We start from the raw sequence: 18578 nt of genomic DNA, 5'->3' as shown, positions 1-18578 counted from the left end.
AGGTAGGTTAAAAGTACAAATATATCTATTCATGATCTTGGGTCTCCCTACACAGAACAGCAGGCTGACTGTGTGTTATGTATGTTACAGGTTGTTAAACGTGTCCAATATGATACAAGTTGTAAAGCTGACATGGTGATGCAACCAGCTGCTCCAGGGTGGTGACAAATTTAAAATTAGAATTTCAGCACTTATGGGCAGAAAAGAGAGACTTGTCAAAGAGATCTCTGGGTCTAATGTGGTGCGAAAGAAAAACCAGATGCCTTCAAGATACAATTGCATAAAGAAAACATTTTTATTCTTATTGCTGTTGTGCTGTACAATTCTCAAAGTATGGCACTTGTATTTGAATGAAGGACAGATGTAAGACATAAGATGCAGACGTGATGGTCACACTTTTTTTTGTTTACGTTTTTGTTGGTCTTTCAGAAAAAAAACTCACTCAAATGTCAGCTCCCAACTGTGGTCGGCTCTCATGTGGGTTTTCAAGGACAAATCCAGCGATTTGCTTAAGGAGAGGAATGAGCAGGATGTTTCTGAAAGCTTTTAAATCAAATCTGTTTGAGTCTACGTCAGAACGAGTCAAGGTGAGAGGAAAAAGTCCACCCAGCTGGTTTAGAGAGACAAAGAATGAAAATTAAAGCATTCACACTGCTTACATAAGGACAGGCCCCAGAATCTAATACTTATTTCATGCAAATGTAATGTCCTATAGAATAGTTTTTTTTAAATTTTGTATTCATTGGTGCTGCTTTATTATTAGTGTATAATTAACAAGTCAAGCAAAATTTTTCCTGCCGTTTTGTCTACACACAAGATCTTTCAACTGTTATTGGAGGGATAAAGTGATCTTTGCAGAATTTCCTGACTCTTCCTGAATCTCCATATTCCTCTGCACACAGAGCTGTGGATTTGCTCCCAGCAATCCAGCTCATCTCTCAGAAGCCTCACCCTCCTCCGGATCTCTTGTCCTACCTCGTTCTTCTTCCCCTGGGCCAGGCTGACGCTGTCTTTGCAGATAATGAACAGGTCCAGGCCCATGAAGACCGCGTTGGCGGCTATGAACCCCACCCTCGCTGCCTTCGGAAGGGCCAGTGGGGTCCCTTTGGCAGCTCGGCCAATATCCACGATGTCTACTGCTGCCGGCACACTGCGCGCTGCCTTGCCTTCCTGAAGCGCCACTTTGGCAGCACTGGCAACAAGCCTTTCAGTTTTAAGCAGATTAACAGCCGAGGCACAGTCTACAATGGTGTCGATACCCTTCCCTACGCTAACAAGCCCCACTACCATTTTTGCTGCCTCAATAACTGCCTTATGGTCGACGTTGGCATCATCCACGTCAACACCCTGGCCTTTATTGCTGGCTACTGAATGTATGAATTCAGTTATGGCAGCTGCATCTTTTGCATAATTCTTTGACACTTCATGGAATCTCTTTACTTGCTGGATGTTCATGGCGATTCCTGTTACACCCGTTGCAACGCTGCCAAGTGCACTGGTGACGCCCAGCACTACGCCGGACAGAAACAGTGGGAGGGACAAGCCAGCGGTGACAGGAGCCAGAGCCAGTCCTGCAATGCTCAACGCCCCACTTACCAGCCCCACCGAGCTGCCTGTCACACTGGAGATGGCTGTGCCCTTCTCCACTTTGTCCAGAAGGTTCGCCGTCTCCTCCAGCTCCTGCAGATACTTCCTCATTCTGGAATTTCGGGCACTGAGCAGGCCAATAAACTTCAGCGCATTGTCTTTGAAAAGAAAGGTGATCCTCAGGTGTTCATCTTCCCTGTGAAAAAGAAAAAAGATTAATACTGCATGGCTAGACAGGCCAAGTGGATTCACTTATTACCACCCAGCAATAAGGATTAGTACTTAGATAACTATTATAGGGAATAAATTCTATAGAGGTGAAAATATTGACAGATGTTGGACCTCATCTATTAAGATGTTTTTTAAAGAGACCAGAATACAGTAGAATAGTAGGTGCAAATGTTCCCTTTTTTGATTTTCATTCCATTACCTGATTTTATTCAGCTGCTCTAAGTGGTCATACATCTCTTGCAAGCTCTCAGTGGTTAGGTCACTGTGGAGGTGGGGAAATACCGGCTGCTGGATGCTTTCTGGTGCTCTGTTGTAAAGAACAGATGGCATTTACATTTACAATTCTGCTGTGATGCATCAAATCATCCATCCATCCATCCATCCATGTTCTACTCGTTTCATCCAGTACATGATCATGGGGGAGCTGGAGCCTATCCTGACAAGAAACATGCACAAGACAGGATACAGTCTGGATTGTACACCATTCTGTCACAGGCTGGACAGACACACTCGCACTTGGGCCTATTTTCCCAGAAGCCCAGATGTCCCAGAAGAGGACTTCAGAAACTCTTGTTGCTCTTCATCTGTCTGGAGAGCGTTGCAGAGCTATTTCTGAACTTCTTGGGGCTCTATTCATTTAGTCTTGTCTCCCCAAGAGCTAATGTCAGAGCTGATGCCTCAGCCTTCAGGAAAGGACTGAGTAGCAGTGATATTCATGGGAGGAGAGCCAGGAAGAACGTTGTTTCCTGTCTCAAGTTTGCCAAAGAGAATGCGATCGAACTTTTTGGATTCAGTGAGAAACATTTTGGATGGTGGAAACCAAACATGTCCTTCCAACTAAAAACCTCATCCTGACCATGAAGCATGGGAATGTTAGCATCATGGTTTGGGATGACTTTGCTGCCTCAGGACCTGGAATTCTTTACTCCCTTGAGGGAACCATGACTTCAAGATTGTATCAGCAAATTCTGGCAGAGAATATCAGACCATCCATTCATCACACCCGAAGAAGGCTCCACAGCCACAGTTCTCTTCTTTTCAGCGTGGAAGAAAGTTTGACCTACAGTATGTGTTTGCATCCATTCATCAGCTGAAGATGAACCGAATGTGAGTCAGTGTAGCAAGACAATGATCCTTAACACTCAAGCAGATCTACATCAGAGTAACTAAAGAAGAAATGTCTCATTTTGGATTGGCTACCTCGATGTCAAAGCTAAACCCCATTAAAATGATACGGCAGAACCTGAAGCAAGCTGTTCGTGTGAGGAACCCCAAAATGTCACTGATTGGAAGAATGGGACAAAATTCACAGTTTGTGAGACTGAGAAACAGTTACAGGATGGCTACAGTTACAATGACTAGTTGAAGTAATCGCTGTTGGCAATTGTGATGGTTTGCAATCACTTTAAAAATGTGGACACATTTGTAATGCAACAAAATGAGACCTCTTTGGAAGGGGCTGAACTTTTTTTGCAAGGCACATGCAAGAAACGTGCAGAAAAGTAAAGTGTATATCAGTACCTCATTATTTTTAGTTTCTTACAGAGTTCCTCAGCGTTCTGTAAGTAGGTTTCTAGCTGGGGAACGAGCATTTCTATGTTGGCGAGGTCAGGCAGGAACAGATCTTCGGCTCTTCTCTGGAAGTGAAGCAGGAAAGGCGCGACTAATATAGCGACAGCAATGGCTACAGGAACGTTGGGAGCATTTAATTCAACAGCCTGGTGGTACTCGTCTGTGAACAGAGGCAGGGAGGTGACAGACAGCTTCCCCACAGCTTCCAGGACTGGATCGAGTTCTGCCAGGCCGGCCAGAGTCTCCTCCAAGATGCCGCCCAGCTCTTTCTCCAACTCTTGCGTCCTCTTGCTGGCGGTGATTTTCATCAGGCTGCTTTTGAGATATTCACCAAAGGCTTTGCCCTTGTGTTCAGCATTGCGCACGTAATGGAAGCTCACATCAAGCTTCTGGGCTCGATCTCGGAGGTCTCTGAGCTTGTCCAGCTCTTCCTTTCTTGCTGAAAGCCATTTGGGGAACTGGGAGAGAAAATGTGTGACCGTTTGGATGTATTTCAGTGTTTCTGACGCATATGTGCGCATCTTTTCTGCAACTGCCCTGTGGAAAAAACACAAAAGCAAGAAATCTAAATGACTTTATTTAATAGATTGTGATTTAATCATACTGTGATGAAACATGGACAGGTGCTGTACTCGTGTTTCACCTCTGTGTATATATACAGAAACCCAAACTCTGCTCAATTAATTGTTTACTGTGAAACCATGAAACATCAAAAGCTGTTTTGTAAATTAATATAAAAGCATAAGAAATGTTATCAGAGGTGAAGTAGGGGCGAGGACTCTAGACTCATAACTGAGATCTAAAATAGCAGGTTTGAAACAGTTCTTGTACCCTTGCAAAACATAGATTTACCCTCACGACCTCACTGAAAATGCCCAGCTGGATAAAAATGTAAGTTGCTTTGGATAAAAGCATCAGTTGAGTGTTTAAGGGGTCCCAGAGGAGGATGGGGGCACCGTTCTTCCTGGTGAAGGTAAGGAGAGCCTGATTGAGCGTGGTAGGGACTGAAAGGAAAGCTACTATTTTGCTGGGGAAAAAAGGATTTGGACAGGAATTCATCAGCTCAGGCTCTTCGAGTGGAATGGAGGACTGGGGGGTTCTCTGTAGAAGAGGAACTGAAGATTTTTCACTAATACCTCTGTGGTGGACTTTTTTTTTTTCTGAGAAGGTGGGGGGACTGAGCCGGCTTCCCTGAGAGTTGAGAGAAATCTGTCACTAGCCTTACCTTTCCAGAACTTGGTCCATTATGGAATTTTAACATACGCCAGAAGTACGGGGCTCTGCGATTTTCTACGTTGATTCAATGGGTGTCCAGTGTTTCACCTGCAAGAAAACCATATTGTTTAGCCACGGAGTTGTGGCTCTGTGGCTACGGATCTGCACCTGTGGCTGGAAGGTTGCCGGTTCAAATCCCACAGCCGGCAGAAAAATCCTACTCCGTTGGGCCCCCGAGCAAGGCCCTTCACCCCAGCTGCTCCAGGGGCGCTGTACAATGGCTGACCCTGTGCTCTGATCCCAGGCTCTCTCCCTGCCTGTGTGTCTCATGGAGAGCAAGACGAATTCCTAATGAAAGAAATTGTATAGGGCTAATAAAATGATGTTGTTATGTTGTGTTACAATGTTCACAAGGGTGAGCGTATCAGCTGGCGATCTCCTGGGACAGGGGCGAGAGCGCACCCTTGTGGACAGAGTAGGGACTGCCTCGGCACAGCCAGACACCAGCAAAAGAGGAAGAACATGGAGGTCAAAGGGAGGCCTAAAACGCAAGTGAAATCTGTCATATTTTCCCCTTCATGGGGTGAAAGGAACTTTCTAAATGCAATGAGTTATTGTTTTATAATTTGTTTGAAGAGTACATGGCATTTGTTTACACTGCCAGACACCTGGTGTGTAACACAATCCTACTATGATAACAGAAATTCACCCTTTAAAAAAAATCAGATATGCATCATCTCAAATTGTATTTCAAGTAAACTTTTATGCTACTTCCCATGAGGGGGGAAAAAAAATCTTCAAAAATGATGTTTTTATAAAAGAGTTGCTGAAAGTGATGACACGGTTATTTTGTTTCTTCCAAACCTAATTCAACCGAATTCCACTACTTAATGAAATTGTGATGTGCAATATCTAACTAAATTTGTGTAGGTGAGAGAACACTTTTAATCTAGTTTAAATATTTCCTTGAATCCCAAAGGATTCTGAACCACACAAGAGCATTGGCGGCTAATTTAACCTATTGCTGAACTCCATAAGCCTTTGACTGACATCCCAGTGAATCCAGAGCATTTTGACTTAAGAAAAAAAGTTAAAATGTCTTATTTATATTGATCCTGCTTTGTACAAGGAAATAACTCCAGGTAGAAAAGCCTCTTTTAGGTGCACTAAGCAGTCTTTTCAGACTTGAACCTGGCTGTTATCTTACTTTTGACGATAGCACAGCCCTGCCCAGTGATATACCTAATAAAATGACTTTTATCCGGGTTAAAGTTTCCTGTAGGTCCGCCTTTTACAGTACACTGCAAAAAAGCAGTTATGCTTTACCACCCCTCCTGAATGAGATCTGGAGAAAAAAAAAAACATCAATTGAACCCTTAAGATTTTCAAAAGCACTGCAAAAAGAAATGCTGACGGCATGGACAGCCATCGATCTGGTAAACCTCAGCCATTTAAAGGGAAACTGTAAAGTTAGGGGTGGCGCAGTGGTTGGCACGCTGAGGCTGTGGGTTCAGCTCCTGGGGTGCTGTCTGTGTGGAGTTAGTATGTTCTCCCTGTGTTCGCGTGGGTTTCCTCTCACTGTCCACAGACACGCTGCTGGGTTGAGTGGCTTGTGGGACTATCGGCCCTGGTGTTTACGCGTGTCTGTGTGCACCCTGTGATGGCCTGGCATCCTGTCCAGGGTGCATCCAGCCTTGTGCCCACTGCTTGCCTAAGTTGGGTCGCAGGACGGCCGGGACCTGTATTGGGTAAGGGGCTTGGAAAATGGATAGACAGCTGTCAGGTTAAAAGCACAGCTTTGGGTGATCATGACCCAACAGGGAAATAGGCCCACCTGTTAAAGCAATGAGAGAAATTTGCCCCCCCCCATGTCATTTCTGACTGGGTAGTTGTTTGATGTCTCTGTTTTAAAGGGCTGTTGTCTTTTTGGGAGTCAAACTGACTTCTTATCAGCTGATGGCTACTTCACTTTTTTTTTCCCCTGTTGTTGGATTAGAGAATTTTATCAATTGTTTATAACAGTAATTTAATCCCTTCGATTGACCCCCTGGTAGACCATTACACACCCAACGCTGTTTGTGTTTCTTACTTTGTCATTTTGCCTGCTCATTCTTTCCTCTAGCATCACTGTAGTCAAAACGGTTACCAAAAAGAGGAAAGAAGACTCAGACCGATTCTGTTATATTCTAGAGATCTTCCTGAGTGTATGCTTAGAGTCCAGAATCCTAGTTTTCTATCCACCTCTACCCATTTTCTAACGGCTTCCAACCTGGTATAACAGGGATCTCTGATCCCCCCCCCCTGGGCTGGGGGGGTCTCCTTTAGCTCAGCTGGCGAGTTCCCTGCTGCGTGACGCTGGAGACCCGGGTTCGCACCCAGGCACTGAGGGAGGAACTTGCAGGGCAGGAGCAGCAAGGGCAGGGACCCCAGGAACCAGTAAAATGGGGTCACGGAAGAGCAGGAGCCTATCCCAACAAGTGATGCACACAAGGCGGGGTACACCTTGGATGAAACACCAGTCCATCGCAAGGGGACGTGCAGACACAGACACACTCACCCACCTGTCGCTCCAGGATCAATTATCCCAGAACCTTATTAACCTGCCATCAGGTCTTTGGACTGTGGGAGGAAAGGCACGTGGACATAGGGAGAACATTTAAACTCCACACAGATGGCACCCAAAGAACCTGGATGCTCTGAGGCAGTAGTGCTAACCACTGCACCTTAAGACCCTGTACTAGATAAAGTTTGGAGAATGGTTAGATGTGTAATGAGTTCTCTGATTAAGACTTTAAAAAGACGCTTTTCTCCTCACCCGTGGAAAGGCGCCTCTCCCCCAGAATAATCCTCCGTATAATCAGGTTTTCGACGCGGGCGGTGTTTGCGGAACATAGTTGGAAAGCACTTTAAATTTCGCGTCTCACCTTACGAGCCGTCACGGATTTGGAAGGTGGAGCTGGAAAATCAATGTAAGAAGGAAACGTGAAAAAAAACGTCTTCAGTCTGCTTCGGAAACCGGAAAAAAAGTACAGTTCTGTCCCTTTTTCTTCTTCGGTCGTGAATCCCACACGCTGGAGCTTTTCCTAATGAAGAGCATACGGAAAGAGAGTTTTTTATATGCGATACCGTGTTCCTTTATTGGCTGTTTGATTGTCTGAGGTCAGAGAACACAAGCTGAAGTTAACAGTAATTGTTTTTTCGCCCACTTTCGGTTTCGAGCTGAGTCACAAATTGGGTGTTCTGTGTTCATAAGCGCCTCTAGTTGTTGGAGCAGATTAATTTCCCGGAATAACACCCCTCCATCCTTTTTCTAACCGCTTTCTCCAACTCAGGGATGCGGGAAAGTCAGAAGGTAGTGGTACTAAATGCACCCCACTGTCCCACCCAAGCTTGAAGAAAAAACATACTTCCAGTGATAGAAACACTCCCCGCTGGCAGTGGGAGCACAGCCTGTCCTCTCTGGGCAGCCAGGTCTGCCTGTGTCCCCAGTTTCTCTGGCCAGGCTGTGGTCACTGAGCCTGTCCTCTCTGGGCAGCCAGGTCTGCCTGTGTCCCCAGTTTCTCTGGCCAGGCTGTGGTCACTGAGCCTGTCCTCTCTGGGCAGCCAGGTCAGCCTGTGTCCCCAGTTTCTCTGGCCAGGCTGTGGTCACTGAGCCTGTCCTCTCTGGGCAGCCAGGTCAGTCTGTGTCGCCCAGTTTCTCTGGCCAGGCTGTGGTCACTGAGCCTGTCCTCTCTGGGCTGCCAGGTCAGCCTGTGTCGCCCAGTTTCTCTGGCCAGGCTGTGGTCACTGAGCCTGTCCTCTCTGGGCAGCCAGGTCAGCCTGTGTCCCCAGTTTCTCTGGCCAGGCTGTGGTCACTGAGCCCGTCCTCTCTGGGCAGCCAGGTCTGCCTGTGTCGCCCAGTTTCTCTGGCCAGGCTGTGGTCACTGAGCCTGTCCTCTCTGGGCAGCCAGGTCAGCCTGTGTCCCCAGTTTCTCTGGCCAGGCTGTGGTCACTGAGCCTGTACTTCATCAGGGTCAGAGACAAACGCACTTTCTACTGCACTGTAGAAATTTTGTCTGGGATTAGACAAACATTCTTCCCCAAATTTATCAATCTAATCCCAGAATCCCCACACCTGCCAGAATCACAACAACTCCCAATCCTACTGGGAGAGGGGGGAGGGAACTCAGTTGGACTGGCAGCACAGTGTGTGATCTCCTGTCACAGCCTGAGGAACAGTGAGCCCGTCTCTCAATAATGCTCTTTATGTTTGTATGTAAGTGTCTTATGATGTGTCTATATTGTACATGTCTGTAGATTTTATGTTAATTGCATTTGTATTGCTTTGGCAACACTGATTTATTCATTGGTCGTGGCAATAAAGCATCTGGAACTGAATTGAAAACGTGTCATTCACACATTACCCAGAAGAGGGAAGCAAGCAGACCGAGACCGGCCGAGGGTGTGTTGCCGTACGACCCTGCAGGGCGTCCACTGTACGGCAAGGACGACTATGGCGGCGCTCTAACAGGAAAAGTAGGTTAGTTCCGCTCAAGATGGCCGCGCAGAAGAGGAGCTTGATGCAGAGTGTAAGAATCGTCCCAATAACTTCTTCTTTCTCCAGGAATTCGTTTCCTGGAGACTCGCATCGAATTTGCCCTGTACAACAGTGGCTCTAGTTCTTTATAATTTGTTCCATGTCTGTAGAACACAAATGCAATGATGCGTTTTTATTTCCAGTCTCGCAGCGACTCTGAAGTGTACTGGTATTTATTATTGTATCGGAGTACGAATGAGCAGTATCTGGTCAAGTGCATTAAATTATAATCTGGGAATTAAAGTTAATATGCTGAAAAAATACTGTAGAATGTCTTCCGAGTGCCTTTAAAACAAGGCAGCACGTTCCACCGTACATGTGTACTTTTGCGGTGCTGCAAGGTAGGAATTGCTTTTGTTTGGAAACGTTGTTACTTCGTGCTCATTCCCAGTCCGTTTCAAGGGCCGGGGCGCCGGTCAGAGTCTACTGTCAAATTAAAAGCAAACGTGGTGCCGAATTCTCGACCATGGAAAACGGTCGCTTGCTTGACAAGTCTCTGAACTTCAATGACAAGCAGCCTTGATTAAAATGATGCGGCCAGGGAACCGTGGCAATTAGTCTTCATGGCCACAGCTCTCCGTTTCCTCCTACTTCCTGGTTCTGTGCTTGTATGGTGTTGGCATTGCCTACTGGGTCAAGTCAGTCGTTCGTTATCGACGCCTTTATCATCTAAAACTGCCAGCTCTCTACACTATATATATATATTCATGATATATACAGCTGTGGTTCTCGTTTGTTCACGCAAAGTCCGCTTTCTTACAATGGACTTTGTGGTAAAAATGTAAATAGACACATCTGGGTATAGTGAGGTTTGCACAGTCTTGCACACCCGCGTTGACATTTATATTATTAAACTTAAACCAAAGTCAAAAGACGAGGAAGCGAGGGGGGCAGGGATGCAGCAGAGGGGTTTGTCTCTGTCAGGTGTTGCGGTGGCCGCGTGAGTGTTTGCGTACGTGCGTCTTCCAGCGCCGCTCGCTCACTGCACCACCGCCTGTGTGTGTGTGTCCCCCTCTCCCCAGGGGCAGCAGCAGAGCTGGACCGATGACCTGCCCATCTGCCGGCTGTGTGGGGTGGGCACCGCGCCCAATTGCGTCTACAGCGCGGACGCCAAGGGGGCGCAGACGCACCCCAACGAGGACGGGCACCTCCGCTTCCGGTCAGGCAGCTGGTGGGGGGGGGGGTGCGATAATGTGCTCTTTGACAGTGGGGAACCGTTGCTGATAATAATAATAATAATAATAATAATTGCTTACACTTATATAGCGCTTTTCTGGACACGCCACTCAAAGCGCTTTACAGGTAATGGGGATCCCCTCCACCACCACCAATGTGCAGCCCCACCTGGATGATGCGACGGCAGCCATAGTGCGCCAGAACGCTCACCACACACCAGCTCTCAGTGGGGAGGAGAGCAGAGTGATGAAGCCAGTTCATAGATGGGGGTTATTAGGAGGCCATGATTGGTAAGGGCCAATGGGAAATTTGGCCAGGACGCCGGGGTTACACCCCTACTCTTTTCGAGAAACACCCTGGGATTTTTAATGACCACAGAGAGTCAGGACCTCGGTTTTACGTCTCATCTGAAGGACGGCGCTTGTTTACAGTATAGTGTCCCCATCACTATACTGGGGCATTAGGACCCACAGGGACCGCAGGGTGAGCGCCCCCTGCTGGCCCCACTGACACCTCTTCCAGCAGCAACCTTAGTTTTTCCCAGGAGGTCTCCCCTGCAGATACTGACCAGGCTCACACCTGCTGAGCTTCAGTGGGCTGCCAGTGGTGAGTTGCAGGGTGATGTGGCTGCAAAAGGAATTAATGATAATTCCTTCGATGTCTGAGCCCTGTTGCACGAACGACCATGCCTTATCTCTCCGTCAGTACCGTTTGCACAGATGTTTGCGGATCAAGGCCTGCCCGGTTTCTGTCCCGGAGCGGGGGGGGGCGTCTTGACGTCTCTTCCGTGTGACTCCGCAGGGGTGAGGATGGCTGCTTCCTGTACGGTGTCTTCAACGGCTACGACGGCGTCCGAGTGGCCAACTTCGTGTCCCAGAGGCTGACGGCCGAGCTGCTGCTGGGCCAGCTCAACTCCAGCCACTCGGACAGCGACGTGCGCCGCGTGCTGTTACAGGTAGGGGGCGCCGTGACTCCCGCTTCAGGGTACTGCGCCAGCCTGACTTCGATCTCATGTACGGGGGGGTTCACGATTTCCTCTTTTATCCCTGATACTCTTGTCTGTCCTTCACTGTTCCCTGGAGCCAGTCTGTCACTCTCGCTGTGCTTTGTTCTGTGCCTGTCAGATCCCTCTGGTTCAGTAACAGTCGAGATTTGATGTCACCCTGTGGTATCTCTGACAAATGATCATTCAGTCCTCAACAGTTTTACTACTTCTGTTTGTCCAGAATGAGGCTGTACATCGTGCTTAGCGTACCCTTATAAACTGTTGATCATCCTGCATCTCAGTGCCTATGGGAAGACCTTTTCCTCTTTGCCCCCTTAAACAGGCCGGTGCTCAGTTTGGCCGGTACTCCTCTCCTATTCCCCGCAGGCCTTCGATGTCGTGGAGAAGAGCTACTTCGAGTCGATCGACGATGCCTTGGCCGAGAAGGTGAACCTGCAGTCGCAGCTGCCAGAGGTGGGCCAGGAGTGCACGAACACAGCTTTTACCGGCCCGCCACTGAGAGAGAGCTCTGATGCTTTTAGCCCTGGCGTAGACAGGGAGGGTTCATGCACACTGGCACAGGGAGAGGCAGCGCAGGTTAGCTGTCGACACACTCGCGCATTGGCAGTGATAATAATTAATAGTGCTTCCTTACACTTTTATAGCGCTTTTCTGGACACTCCACTCAAAGCGCTTTACAAGTAATGGGGAATCCCACTATCAACACCAATGTGCAGCCCCACCTGGATGATGTGACGGCAGCCTGATTGCGCCAGTCCTCTCCCCACACACCAGCTCTCAGTGGGGAGGAGAGCAGAGGGATGAAGCCAGTTCAGAGAGGGGGATTATTAGGAGGCCATGATTGGTAAAGGCCAGCAGCGAATTGTGGCCAGGACACCGGGGTAACACCCCTACTCTTCTGGAGAAATGCCCTGGGATTTTTAATGACCACAGAGAGTCAGGACCTCGGTTTAATGTCTCATCCGAAGGACATCACCTGTTTTCCCCTTCACTATACTGGGGCAGTAGGACCCACACAGACTGCAGGGTGAGCGCTTCACTAACACCTCTTCCAGCAGCAGCCTCAGGTGATCCCAGGAGTCTCCCCTCCAGGTACTGGCCAGGCTCAAACCTGCTGGGCTCCAGTGGGGCTGCCAGCTGGGAGTTGCAGGCTGAAAGAGCTGCTGGCAGCAGAAAGACAAGGATGCTCTTGCCAGTAGCGCAAGGGAGCCAGTAAGTCGCTGTGCACCAGATCCACGCTTCCCACACCCCGGGCAGCTGTGAGAAAGGCAGGGGGTCGGGGGTGGGCCTGTCGGGCGTGCTGCTCACCGTCTGCTCTGTCTCCGCCTGCCCCCAGGGGTTGCAGTTCCACCAGGGGCAGAAGATCTCCGAGCGGCTCGGGCTCCTGGAGCAGGAGGTGTCGGGCGGCACCACGGCGGTGGTGGCCCTCGTCCTCAACAACAAGCTGTACATCGCCAACGTGGGTGCGTCCCCGGCCTGCCACCAGCCCGTCCTCTTGAGAGCGAGAGGAGGTTCCCGCGCCCTCGTCTCTGGTTTCCTGTCTGCGCGTGTCTCTTTCGGCGTGTCTGATGCACGTGCGCGCGTGAGTGTGTGTGTGTGCGTGCGCGCGCGAGAAATGTCCGTCTCTGTGTCTGGGTCCTGCTCCACGTCTCCTCGTCTTTGTGAGCGGATCTTCTGTAGTGGCGCTGACAGGAACGTGGTACCGGCCCTGATGGGGGGGAGGGGGAGAAATCCCACATATCATCTACAAGCCGGTCTGGTGAGAGAAATGATTGCTGGGAATATTTTTCCTGATAACGATAATCGCAGGAACCCCTTTTTCAAATTGTCTGTTTGGGTCCTGAGCGCCATTCCTGTAGGGGGGGGGCTCTCCCCGTTTTTCAGGGGGGCCGTAACGTTCTGTCTCGGCCCTTGCTCTCGTCTTTCCTCCAGGCACAAACCGGGCACTCCTGTGCAAGTTGTCGAGCGACGGGCAGAACCAGGTGATTCAGATTGGGCGGGCCCACACCACGGAGAACGAGGACGAGCTGCGGCGCTTGGAGATACTGGGTGAGAGCGCCCCCCGGTGGACGCTAGAGGGGGGGATAACACAGCTAGACGGCGGCCCGTCCAGCGCGGGGGAAACCACTTTTGTTTGGCGAGCCGGGTGAAGTGTTTGTTTCCCGTGTCTTAAAGGCAGAAGAGAGGCTGAGAAGATGAGCAACTTGCCCATCAGGAATACCATCCAGACCCAGCTGGTTACGTCAAGCGTTTAAATATATATAACTGCAGGAAAGTTTTCAAAATACAGTTATGCTACACGCAGTTTCTAACAGCTCAGTATATTTAATGTAACGGCACCCTGTACAGAAATGAAAGTGGATTTGCCTTTGCTGTAAAAAGGGATCTGCTGCTGTTTTCGCGATGGGCCAGTAAGAGGCTGCCTGGCTGTCTGTCCGTCCCGCAGGACTGGATGCCTCCCGGATCCGGCAGGCTGGGGTCATTGCCGGACAGAGCAGCACCCGGAGGATCGGGGACTACAGAGCCAAGTTCAACTACACCGAATTCGACCTGCTGAAGTGGGTACCCCTCGGCTCTTCCTGGCTGATCGCTGTCCGTTTCGTTCCTTGTGAAACGCCGGGTCCAGACCTTTCTCTGTGGCTGGCGCTCCTGGCTGTCGTGCCCCCTGGCGTACAATGCGTCCACATCCTGCTGCCCAGTGTCCCGGTATAAATCGAGGCTTCTAGCACAGCAGAGGTTTGCATGCAAGGCCTCTTGTACCCAGGAAGAGCTATTTTAATTGCCAGCTTTGCAGTGCCACATGATAGCTGAGCACGTTGCACCTTTTAACTATATCAGTTGGCGTAAGAGACACTTTGAAGGCGCATGCTGGCATAATCTCATGTAACAGCACCTGTGTAAAACTGGACGGATTCAGGGACTCAGGTTTTCTTTCTGTATCTTGTATGGAGATGGCGTTTTTGATGCCGATGGGCTGTAGTCTCTCGGATTGATTGCTGCTGTAAAGGAGCTCTATCATCTGTGGCAGGATGGCTCGAGATGTGCTCTGTGCAGACACTCGTGTTGGTAGCCCCTTTCTCTTCCTCCTAGAGCGGCCAAAGAAAAGCCAGTCATTGCTGTCCCGGAGATCCACGGCGGCCACCCATTGGACGGCGTGAGCGGGTTCCTCCTCCTGATGTCAGAGGGGCTAATCGAAGCGCTGGAGGCTGCCCACGGGCCGGAACAGGCCAATCAGGTGAATCTTCAGGTTGACTTCCTCCTCCTCTTGTCCCGCCCCCCCTCCCTCCCCCACCAGCAAGTGCGGTTGCAGTCTCCTGGCAGGTGACAACCTCCCTGTCCCTCGCAGGAGATGGTCTCGATGGTGGCTGCGGAGCTGGCCCTGCAGACTAATTTGGACGCAGTGGCTCAGGCGGTGGTGGAGAGGGTCAGGAAGCTGCACCATGATGCCTTCGCCAGCGGCAGACTGAAGGCGCCGGCGCAGGGCGCCAAGCACGAGGACATGACCCTGCTGATCAGGACGCTGAACTACAGTGTGGACAGCTCTGCGCTGACGCCCACACAAGGTGAGGGGAACAAACAGGGAGGTTGCTGATATTGGGCTAATAGGCAAGACTTCCTCCATTGATCCATTTCAGGGCTGTGCAGCCCTGTATTAGCTTGGAATACACTTCAAACTCAGTGCTTCAGTTCAAATCAGTACCTGTAATTAATAATAAGAATTTCTTACACTTCTATAGCGTTTTCCTGGACACTCCACTGAAAGTGCTTTACAGGTCATGGGGAATCCCACTACCGCCACCAGTGTGCAGCCCCACCTGGATGATACGCCAGTCCTCTCCCCACACACCAGCTCTCAGTGGGGAGGAGAGTAGAGTGATGAAGCCAGTTTCAGAGATGGGGATTATTAGGAGGCCATGACTGGTTAAGGCCAGGGGGTAATTTGGCCAGGACTCCGGAGTCATCTATCCATCCATCCATTTTCCAACTGCTTCTTCCAATTCAGGGTCATGGGGGAGCTGGAGGCTAGCCCAGCAGGCAGTGGCCATAAGGCGGGGTACACCCTGGACAGGACACACGTAGACGCAAACACACACGCACACACCGAAGCCGATTAAGCTGCCAGCATGTCTCTAGACTCTGGGGGGGAAACCAGACATGCTACTCGGCTTTTTGAAATTGCATTATTTTGCTGTTATTATCTGTAAGCTATTAACTGTTCAAGTTACCTTAATAAAGTGAATGTTAGGCTGTCTGAGATGCTTGTGCCCTGATCTTCAGTTCGGTGATGGTCAGCATCTTACCACATGGCATTAGAACTGATAGCTCCATAGCTCTTCCCTGGATACATTGGCTGTGTGAACATCAGACTCCTGCGATAGTCAGAGCCCCATGCCAGGTGTGATTGGTTTACTTTTCCTGCTGTGTTAAATCAAGTTTGTGATGCGCCAAAGTTGTCATTTTTATTGAATAATTATTTGCCTTATTGTGAGCCCAGATGTGCACCAAAAAAAAAAACACAGCTCCTGAAGAAAGCGGGGACTGGAAACGCTGCCCGTGACTGTGCTAAGAGAGTTTTTTTCTCTCCAGGGGGACGGATATATCCAGTGTCGGTGCCCTACTCCAACAACCAGGGCACCAGCAAGACCAGTGTCACCCTGTCTCTGGTGATGCCCTCCCAGGGCACCCTGATGAACGGCAGTCACACGGCCTCCACCCTGGACGAGATCACGCCCACCCTCACCAAGTGAGTGCCGGCCTGAGCAGGGAGCCCCAAGACTGGGCCACTGTCCCCTTGGACCCTGGTGGACAGGGAGCGTGTCCTCCATGAGCTAAATATTCCATCAAGCAAGGAGCATCGATGATGAAGTAGTGGGATACTGGAAAAAACAGAGCACACCTGGGGCTTCTGCTGTTTAATGTACTGTACTTGAAGCTGTTTCTCTTCCTTGTTCGGGTCCTTTTGACTCCCTCTTCTCTTCTCGTCACTCTCCATCTGTTTAAATATGGCTGCCCCCCCCGCACAGCAGAGCTGGCTGTTCTGTGGCGCTGACAAGGGCAGGAGTAACACCTTTCTCCAAAGACGCTGTAGTTCAGACAGCTCCCCCGTTAGTGGTACGGTACAAACGGCGTGCTCTTCGGAAACCTGGGGCTTGCATGCCATCGTGGCTCGGGGTAACAGTTGGCTGGTCTGCCAGCCACGTTTTAAAAAAGTGTTGGCGGTCTGTTTTTTTCTTCTGCCATCCATTTTCATAACCTCTTTATCCAAAGTCACGGGGGAGCTGGAGCTTCTCCCAGCAAGCACCGGGCTTGAGGCAGGGTACGCCATGGGCAGGACACCAGTCCCATCACAGGGCACACACACATGGACACACACTCACACCAGAAGCCCCTTAACCTTCTGGACTGTGGGAGGAAACCAGAGCACCTGGCGAAACCCCCACATCACAGGGTGCACATACAAACTCCACACAGATAGCACCCCAGGAGGCAGAGATGCTAGCCACTGCACTGCCACCACTGTGCCGTCCTATTTTTTTAAAATAAAAATAACATTACATAAAAGACCTCAACCCATACCAAATCATTGCGCACCTCTCCTACAGAAATCCACACAACTATATTAAATTAGTTTACTTTACCCCAGTCACTCAATGCCCCTATAATTGCACAGTACCCCTTCTCATTGCCCTTGCCCATAAACCCAGACTCCTTTACTGTGAGCTCATTTGGTGAATAGCTTGATTAAATGTGAGATAAAAGGAGTTGCTCTTTTTTTTTTGGCATCTACACTGAGGGACTCAAAACACATTTATTTGAAGGTATGTGGTGGTATCAAACTGGGCAAAGTTGCCCGATTATGCATATAATAACAACAACAACAACAAATTATTAGCATTATTCCTTACACTTACATAGTGCTTTTTCCTGGGCACTCAAAGTGCTTTACGAGTAATGGGGAATCCCACTGCTGCCACCAATATGCAGCCCCCACCTGGATAATGTTACCGAAAGTGCACCAGTAAACTCGCCACACATCAGCTATCAGAGGGGAGGAGAGCAGGGTGATGAAGCCAATTTATTTATCCCAGGAACTGGCATTGACTGCAGTGAACACCCCACAGTACATGCCCACGTTAAATTTTGTGAATCGGGCCTAGAGGTGACGTCAGTGGTGGATCTAGTGCTGTGTGCTTCCTCTCGGAGTCTGAGTGAATCCACCCTTCTCTCCCGCAGCCAGAGTCCCACGGCCACCCTGCAGTCAACCAACACCCACACGCAGAGCTCCAGCTCCAGCTCGGGCGACGGCAGCCTGTTCCGGCACCGCGGCAGCCAGGCGCCGCAGCCCGACGAGACTGGCCGGGTCGAGCCCTACGTGGACTTCACCGAGTTCTACCGGCTCTGGAACGCCGAGCACAGCGAGCTGGCGAGCGCGGCGGGGCTCGGCCCGCAGTGAGGAGGAGGGCCCGTTGGGGGGGTGGGGGTGGGGGTGGGGGGTGGGGTGCAGGATTCTATCGGTCGCCGAGCTGTCTGACCCAGAGACTGACGGAGGCTGACGTTCGTCCTGCAGGGTCGCGGAGCGTGGTAAGGAAGGTTTCGGATCAAAACCTTCGACCCGTTTCTTCCATTTCTTCCCCTTTCGATTGTTGTTCACCTGTCCAAGGAGGACTAGAGACTTAAGCAACGAGATCGTGGGCTTGTTCTGGCTGCAGAAAACCATTTCCCCTGAGGAATCGGAATGATGTTATGGCTGGGGACTAAGGGCCTGGATCCTGTAAGGGCCTAAGGGCCTGGGGAGAGTGTCAATGTACAGGACAGGGAGGGGCCAGAGTGACTGGGGAAAAAGGACCATTCATCTTGTTTCCACGCCGAGCTGGCACTCTCCAGCATGTGTTTGCTCTGCAACGCATGTTCTGTGTTGTTGGCCTGGGCAAATGAAATAAATCTCAAAAACCAACACTTCTATTGACAAATGTATTTTCCACTTGGTAGTGTTTCCTTATCCCTGATCGCCCTGTACCTACGTCTGCACGCTTCATGAGTATGAGGCGAAACGGTGGAGCCTAAAATTTAAGTGGACTCATCTAACGAAGGCACTTGGGCACATTAAAAAGAGCCAAGATCATGTGCATTCGTCATCCTGCCAGGTGCACCAGGCAGAATACAGCTCCCAGGAAGGATCTGTTACAGCTTGGCCTTATTCTTCATGCTACAACT

The 18578-nt window shown here is 49.9% G+C and overlaps 2 protein-coding genes across 3 annotated transcripts; one reads left to right on the top strand and one right to left on the bottom strand.

Annotated features, from left to right (window-relative positions):
- Positions 1–271: 271 nt before the first annotated feature.
- Positions 272–7803, bottom strand: apol (apolipoprotein L). Of its 2 annotated transcripts, none has more exons than XM_069196720.1 (5): positions 7421–7803; positions 4616–4713; positions 3340–3927; positions 2018–2125; positions 272–1783 (listed from the first exon to the last, which is right to left on the bottom strand). In XM_069196720.1, exons 2-5 carry the CDS (start codon positions 4633–4635, stop codon positions 823–825), a joined length of 1677 nt encoding a protein of 558 aa, XP_069052821.1. In that variant the 5' UTR covers positions 4636–4713; positions 7421–7803; the 3' UTR covers positions 272–822. The 2 variants fall into 2 exon arrangements, with proteins under 2 accessions (XP_069052821.1, XP_015214997.2); XM_015359511.2 differs by having other exon boundaries at positions 7530–7803.
- Positions 7804–9066: 1263 nt separating this feature from the next.
- Positions 9067–18138, top strand: tab1 (TGF-beta activated kinase 1/MAP3K7 binding protein 1). The gene is made up of 11 exons (XM_069196634.1): positions 9067–9173; positions 10204–10340; positions 11159–11312; positions 11730–11816; positions 12700–12826; positions 13296–13412; positions 13810–13921; positions 14454–14598; positions 14710–14926; positions 15951–16107; positions 17598–18138. Exons 1-11 carry the CDS (start codon positions 9141–9143, stop codon positions 17815–17817), a joined length of 1506 nt encoding a protein of 501 aa, XP_069052735.1. The 5' UTR covers positions 9067–9140; the 3' UTR covers positions 17818–18138.
- The last annotated feature ends 440 nt before the right edge of the window (positions 18139–18578 follow it).

Source organism: Lepisosteus oculatus, chromosome 12 (genome assembly GCF_040954835.1).
Source record: "Lepisosteus oculatus isolate fLepOcu1 chromosome 12, fLepOcu1.hap2, whole genome shotgun sequence".
Classification (NCBI taxonomy): domain Eukaryota; kingdom Metazoa; phylum Chordata; class Actinopteri; order Semionotiformes; family Lepisosteidae; genus Lepisosteus; species Lepisosteus oculatus.
This window is presented reverse-complemented; position numbering and strand designations above follow the sequence as displayed.